General features: G+C 62.9%; 1 protein-coding gene across 1 annotated transcript in view; it reads right to left on the minus strand.

The window, feature by feature from the left end:
• The window catches only part of HCN4 (hyperpolarization activated cyclic nucleotide gated potassium channel 4), a 43974-nt gene extending 37189 nt beyond the window's left edge, over positions 1 to 6785 (minus strand). The window contains exon 1 of the mRNA XM_038579892.1: positions 6022 to 6785. Within this exon, the coding sequence (XP_038435820.1) occupies positions 6022 to 6785 (764 nt within the window). The remainder of the gene's footprint in view (positions 1 to 6021) is intronic.
• Positions 6786 to 6995: the final 210 nt, after the last annotated feature.

Raw genomic sequence — 6995 nt, forward strand, 5'->3', positions numbered from 1 at the left:
TGGCAGAGAACATCCTCTCCAAAGCCAAGGCAATGCCCCTGCCCTCCCCAAGGCCCGCTCTGGCTGGGAAATGTGGATTCTTCAATATCCCCTGGGCCCAAGCAGGACCGCCTGGCCAGCCTTAGTGGCCCTTCTATTAATTAGCAACTGGCAGTAGCAGCTTTGTAAGAGTCCTTGAGCCAAGGGGTGTATATGTTGGAGCCCGCTGCCTCCTCGGTTATATGCCAAGCCCTCCTTCCTGCCGGGGGCAGCTGAGACCTCGCCTTCTGCTCTGGGCAAACTCCCCCATGATGGCCAGTGTTGTGACAAGGGGCCGCTCGGGCTGCTATGGCACCATCAGCTCTGTCATCTGTGTGTAGACAGTGCCTTCCAGGGTGGGAGGGGGGCTGAGGGGGGGACAGGCAAGTCCAGCCCACTGAGGGGGGCTGCTAGGCATGGTGTGGGGCGGTGGAAGGGGCATTAGGGTTCAGACAACCCCCCCAACACAACCTCAAGGTGCCAGGGCAGCTGCTTTTACTGGATGTCTCTTCCCCTTCCCAGGCAGCCACTGTCAAGGCCACCTCACACCCACTCTCCTGCCCTGACATGTCTGGACTCCCTCACTGACATCTGTTCCTTCCCAGAAACCTCACTGCGGCACAGCGGTCCCCGCACTCCCTCTGCCCCTGCTCCTCCAGCTGGGCCCACCCCTCTGGCCCTTCGAGTCGGAGAGAAGCTGCCCAAGCCATGGGACAGGGTGGATTCCTGAGGGCCCTCTGGCTATCTGGCCTCCTCTTGCTCATCCCACACCATCAGTCAGCATCCAGGAACAGCCGGGTCCAAGCCGCAGTGCGGGAGGGGAGGAAGGCTGTGAGGTCAACCCCCCTAAGCGTGCAGCTGACCTCTATCACTAAGGGTTGCTCGACCCGGGTCACAGAATTCGCCCCGCTGTGCTCGGTGCTAGAGGCCCACAGGGGAAGCCGGGGTCTCTGCCCTCCGGGAGCCCGGGCTGAGTGGAGAACACACACATGATGTGAATGAACCCCAGTCCCCCAAGCACAACAGCATCAGCATCACCTGGGCACTTACCAGGAATGCAGAATCTCAGGCCCCACCCCTACCTCGGACCTAATGAGTCAGAATCTGTAGTTGCACAAGGTCCCCAGGAGAGCCGGATGCCCTGACCACGTGAGAAGCCCTGCGTAGAACAAACCGGGAGCTCCAGCCAGATGCCCCGAGGCGGTCAGGTGGGACCACGGATGGGGGTGGCTGTGTGGCCCCAGGGGGCATCCCGGAAGACCCAGGGGCCCCTGAAGCAGGGGGGAGGAGGACAGCTGGCCCAGCGGACAGACAAGCACACAGCCCAGCCCTGCGTGAGGCAGGCCACCCGCAGCCCACAGCCTCCCAACTCGCGGCAGCTAAGAGAACGAACAGGGCCAGGGCAGGGCAGGAGGGCAGCCCCCAGCTGGGTCAGGCGCGGTCGTACAGATAACTGAAGCCTTACAAGGGGGAGGACCCGGGGCCCAGGCCTCCCCAGCCGGCGACACAAGGGGCCTGGCCCCGCGGGGCTTCCACACACCCCACATCCCGGTGGCACCTGGGCCCTGAGCTGGGTCTTGGCAGGTGGAGCACGTCCTCGGCGGAGAGCCCGGCTGCCCACCGTGCCAGCTGACAGCAGCGCCCAGGCAGCTCACCTTGGAATTCCCCTCTGCACCAAGGCGCCCTTCCCCCGCCCGGTGCCGCAAGGCAAGGCCCGCAGCTCCTTTCAGCCTCGTCCTACTACAGCACAGAGTGAGCACCCCTGTTGCTGGGGGCAGCAGCGTTCCTGTGCGCAGCCTCCAGGAGCCCCCCCAGCCCCCACCCCCAGAGCCGGGCTGCTCCCTCCTTCCTCCTCACCCCCTCCTGTGCATGCACTCCGGCCTGGTTGAAGAAGCAGAGAGAGCTGGAGAGAGCTGGGTGTGGGGCGGAGGAAATGGAAAAGTAACTAGTCCTCAGAGTCCCTCCTTTAGCATCTAACTCGGCCTCAGGGTACAGAGGGCCCCGGGGAGGGCTAGCTCTAAGGGGCTGGCACCTGCGCCTGCCAGGCCAGGACTCTTTTCTGGATTGGTCTAGATAGAGCGGGGTTCGCAACCTAGGTGGTCTCCAATTTAGGAAGTCCACAGACCCCAGAAAATTGAGCGTCGTGTTGATTCTGGATATACGAGCATCTTTCTCAATACAGACTCTATGGTTTCCTGCAGGTTCTCACTTAGGTCCAGGACCCAGGTTTGGAACCGCTGGCCTGAGACAAGGACAGAGGCCCATCTGGTCCCTCCAGGACAAAGGGAAGGAGGCAGTGCCAGTGGGGGCCGCATGGAGCCCAGCAGCATCACTGGTCTCTGACGGTGCATGGGAGCGTTCACCTCCACAGGGCGACCACAGTTGTATGGGTCTGATGTGGGCAACAGGATTCCCGTTCTCCTTGGTGGGGAAACTGAGGCTCAGACAAAGCTCCTAACCCAAGCAAGGCCCCATAGCAGATAGGGCTGGGCCAGTGACGTGAGGTGGGCCATGGCACTGCCTGGGGCCAGGGACCAGCACAGGAAGTCATTGAGTTTCAGGTCACCCTTGGGATTTATCAGGCCACTAGTCCAGTTTCCATGATTTCAGAGTCTAGCTGTTTCTGTCCCAAGGAAAGGACCCTGGAGGGCAGTTCTTCCCTTCCCTTCCTCACAGCTTCAGAAGGCTCAGGCTAGGACAGGGAGGGGCAGAGGGATGAGAAGGGCCAAGCTTCTGTTGGCCTCTATTTTCAAGGCCAAGCTAGAGTTTGGGGCACAGGAGTAGCTCCATAACTGACATCCCACATAGGGACTTCCTTACCGGCCTTCATGTCCACTCACGCAGCTCCAAGACACCTGCTCAGACAGATACCTGGGCATACACACACCCAGGAAGACCCTGAGCCTGACACTTGAAAGCCTGACAAGCTCCTGGGAACAAAAACAAGTACATTTCACTCGGGTCCCCACTCCTTTCCTATCCTTTTGGAAAAAACAATATGTTTTATTTGTTCCAAGCCAAGCCAAGCTCAGCTCCCAGGACATGGCTTCACGTGGAAGGAAGGACCCATCCAGAACCCAAGAGCTCCAGCCTTGGGCAGGAGCCCGGGAAGGAATGTCCTGAGGGGCTGTGTGTCTTGGCTTCTTCCTTTACCAACCTTAAATATAAGTCTCAAAAGGGAACTGGAAAGTTGGGTGGGGGGGGGAGTGGAGAGGTGGAGGCGGGGAGGCGCAGGGGTGGGGGGGGAGGCCAGACAAGTCTGTAGAGCCTGGAGGAGCCATGCAATAGCTGGGGAGGAGGCAGCCAAGAAGCTTCTTATTAGACATGGGTCAGGTTCTGCAGGTCCCTCAGAGCATAGTCCACTCCAGCCCTCGAAAAAGGCACCCAACCTTCCTCCCCTAGGAACGGGAGATGCCAGATGCAGCCCATGACAGTGAGCCCTGAACTCCAAACCGCAAACTCAATCTATCATGGTTTGCTGGCGATTCTTTATTAAACCAATTCTGCTGGATCAATGCTTCCTGCCCGTCAAAATGATGAATAAATCCTCAACTGGTCTGAGCAGTGCTTGCAGAAGCTCTTATGAAGGCTGAGCTGGGCAGTGGGGACTGGCTCCATGCAGAGGCCCATGGCCAGTGGCTGAAACTCAAGGGACTGAGGGTTGGGGCGATGCCAGGTTGAGTGGTGGGTTTCCTTAGCTTACTTAGAAGACTCAGCCAGGCCCTTGCCTCTTTGACCTTGTGCACAGGAGACCAGCTGCCCTGGCTTAGAGGTATGACCACTGCCCCTCCAGACACACACCCTTGGGTCTTTCTTCTTGGATTTCTTCTCTTACACTCCACCCAGCCCCAGAGAGCTACAAGGCTGCGCATTCAGACGTGTGCTTCCAGCTACCTGTCCCTGCTGCTTGTCGCTACAAACACAGATTCAAAGGCCAGTCTGACCCTTATCCTGTTGCCCATTTATCAATCCGGCTGTGTTCACCCCTCCCTATCCCCACCACCACCACCACCCTCCGCCACGTCCCGGGCAGCCTGCAGTTAGTGAGAGAGTCTGCAACGGGGGGTACTGCAGACAGACATGCCAAGACGGGCAGAGGAAGATCAGGAAGGCAGAAAGGTTCCCATGGATGCAATCAACCCAGCCCTAACCCTCCACCATCCAGGGTAAGGGGGGGTACTGGGAAGGCAAGGCCCAGTTCCCAGAAGGTGCTCCATCAAAGCCTGCGGTCTGTGGAGGCCAGGCATGCCTGGGGTTGCACCCCCTCACATCCCACGCAATGGGGCTGGCGAGGAGAACCCTGACCAGAGGCTCTCAGACAATGGGGAGATGAGCAAGGGAAGGGAGGGCACAGCCCACCTGCTACCACCTGCAGGGCATTCAAAGGGAGGAGGACAAGCCCAGGACACCCAGAGGGTGCGGGAGATCCAACTCCTGCCCACTCCTCCCTGGCTCAGGCTGGGAGCCTGAAGTCCTAGCACTGACCAGAGGGGAGGCCACACTTCAGGAAACTGGCTGGCCCCGGGAACCAGCCACAGTTCCCAATGGGAGTGTCTCACATCTGCTCACACACCTTGAAGACTATGCTCATCTGTTTAGCCTGTGGCCTCCCACACTTCTCATTCAGGGAATGGGAACCCTAGATATTAGGGCTACAAAGAGCAGTCCCTCAAAACAAGAAAATGCGGGGGGGGGGGGGGGGGGCGGGGGGCTCTGTTCACCACTATTTTAAGCCATCGAGTGTTGCCTGACTGGTCACTCCCAGCACGAGAAATCTCTCTCATTGGATGGAAAATGGCTTTGCTCTCATTACAAACCTAGCTTCCCTGGAGTTTGCAAAGAGGGCTCTGGGTTGGTAAAATGTTCATTTATACTGGCAGGCAAGCAGGGTAGGCAGGGAAGGGAGCTAAATAGGGGGCAGGGCTGAGAGAGAGAATGAATCAGACCCAGCTTTAAAGGGTGAACGTTTTGAAGACCCTCACTTCAGTCCTGTGTGTCAGGAAAATTCAGAGGGGAGGACAGGGGAATCCCAAGATTTTGACTGGGAGACGGGGCGGGGGGGGCTCTCTTATTTCAACTTCAGAAGCAATCCGCCATTGCCAAAACAGAAAACAATCTCCTGTTTTGCAGATACCCCCTGTGGGCCCCCCAGTGGCATCTGACTCAGGTGATGGGGGAGGGGACAGGGTCCCTCTCCCCGACTGGCAGTCACACCGTTTGTTTGGGGACCCATGACTGACCCATGAGAGTCCTAGTAGCTACTGAAGCTCGGGCCTCTGGGGTGAAGATGGGGCACTGCATGAACCTGGGGGGTCACAGGACAGCTGCTCATCAGTTGGGACACCAGGCGTCTTCCCTGACCTGTATGAGCAAGGTCATCCTGTCCTGCCAGTCCAGATGCCAGGTGCCCCGGGTGCCTGGCCCAGCGCTCGCCATGAAGGTCTGGACCCAGGGGTAAGGTGGGCATGGAGGGCTCTAATCCGGGACCTGAGGCTCCAGCGCCCCCAGTCCTCCAGGGGCCCAGCTCTCCCTCCCAGCTGCAGCTTCCGGGGGCACCAGAAGGAGACAACTAACCCTTGGGGTCAGTGCCCGGGGAGCTGGCACCTGTGTCTTCCTTCCCTCGTGGCCCTGGCTCTTCAGGCTGGATGACCTGCCACTGCGCCTAGGATGCCCAGCCCGGGGAGGCGGGATGTGCGCCTTACAGCGGCAGAGCTTTGGTCCTGGCTGCCTGCAGGGCTAGGCCGGGCGCCCAACACCCTTCCAGCCTGCCTCGGCTGTGGCCCAGACCCCAGGAGGGAGGGGACTGGAGCCCCGAACACGGAGGAAAAGTTGCCAGCGCGGGGCAGGAGGCGGCCTGGGGGTGTCCTGCTGCCTGGAGGCGCCCCACTGGTCTCGGAGCTCCCCGCGCGAGGCAGGAAAGTTAACTCCGGCGGAGAGGCCGCCCGGGGACCCCGCACCCCAGCCCCCGCACCCCCCGCCGCGGGATCGCCCCGGGCCCCTTACCTGAAGTCGCTGTAGGGGTGGATGATCCAAAAGCCGGCCGACTTGACCCTCTCCTGCTCGCGCTCCACCGCCTTCTGGCTGCCGAACATCCTCAGGGAGAATTTGTTGACTCCGGGCTGGAGCATCGCCCCGAACTGGCGCTGCATGAAGCCGGCCTGGCCCAGGCGCGCCTCGGCCTCCGGGAGGATCTGGTCTCCGGCCGCGCCTCCCTCCACTTTGATGGCCGAGTCCGCCGAGCGCGGCTCGCAGGAGGCGGGCGGCGGCGGCGGCTGGGGCGGCGGCGGGGCCGCGGGCTGGGCGGGGGCGCCGGGGCGCTCGGGCTCGGCCGCCAGGCCCGGGGGCGTCCTGTCCTCGCCGGGGGACGCGTCGCCCTCGGAGATGAGCCGCCGCTCCTCGGCGGAGCCGCGCGGGTGCCCGTGGCCGCCGCCCCCCGCGCCCCCCGCGCCCCCCGCGCCCCCCGCGGCCCCCGCGCCCCCCGCGCCGCCGCCCCGGCTGCCCAGCGAGGCCAGGCTCCCGCGGAAGCGCCTGCAGTCGCCGTTGCTGCTGGCCTTGCCCGCGCCGTCCGCCGCCGAGGGCGAGGGCGAGGGCGAGGGCGAGGGCGAGGGCAGCGGCCGCAGCCGGATGCTCCTGCGGCTGGGGTCCCGGCGGCCGCCGGCGCCGTCCTCCTCGGCGTCCTCCTCCTCGTCCATGATCCACGCCTTGGCCCCCACCTGCTGCGGGAGGCTGTAGAGCCGCTTGCGCATGGACGGCGGCAGCTTGTCCATGGCGCGCGGGGCCGGCGCCCGGCCGCGGAGGGGGCGCGCGGGCTCAGGCGCCCATGCCCGGGCGGGCGCGGGGCGGCGGGGCGGCTCCCGGCCGGGCTCCGGGCCCCCGCGCTCCGCCGCTGCCCCCCGCCCGCGTCCGGGGGCGCGGCGCGCGGCCCGGCTCCAGGCGCCCCGCCCCCGCGGGGAACAATGGGCGCAGCGGCCGCGGCG

This window comes from Canis lupus, chromosome 30 (assembly GCF_011100685.1).
Source record: "Canis lupus familiaris isolate Mischka breed German Shepherd chromosome 30, alternate assembly UU_Cfam_GSD_1.0, whole genome shotgun sequence".
NCBI classification, from domain to species: domain Eukaryota; kingdom Metazoa; phylum Chordata; class Mammalia; order Carnivora; family Canidae; genus Canis; species Canis lupus.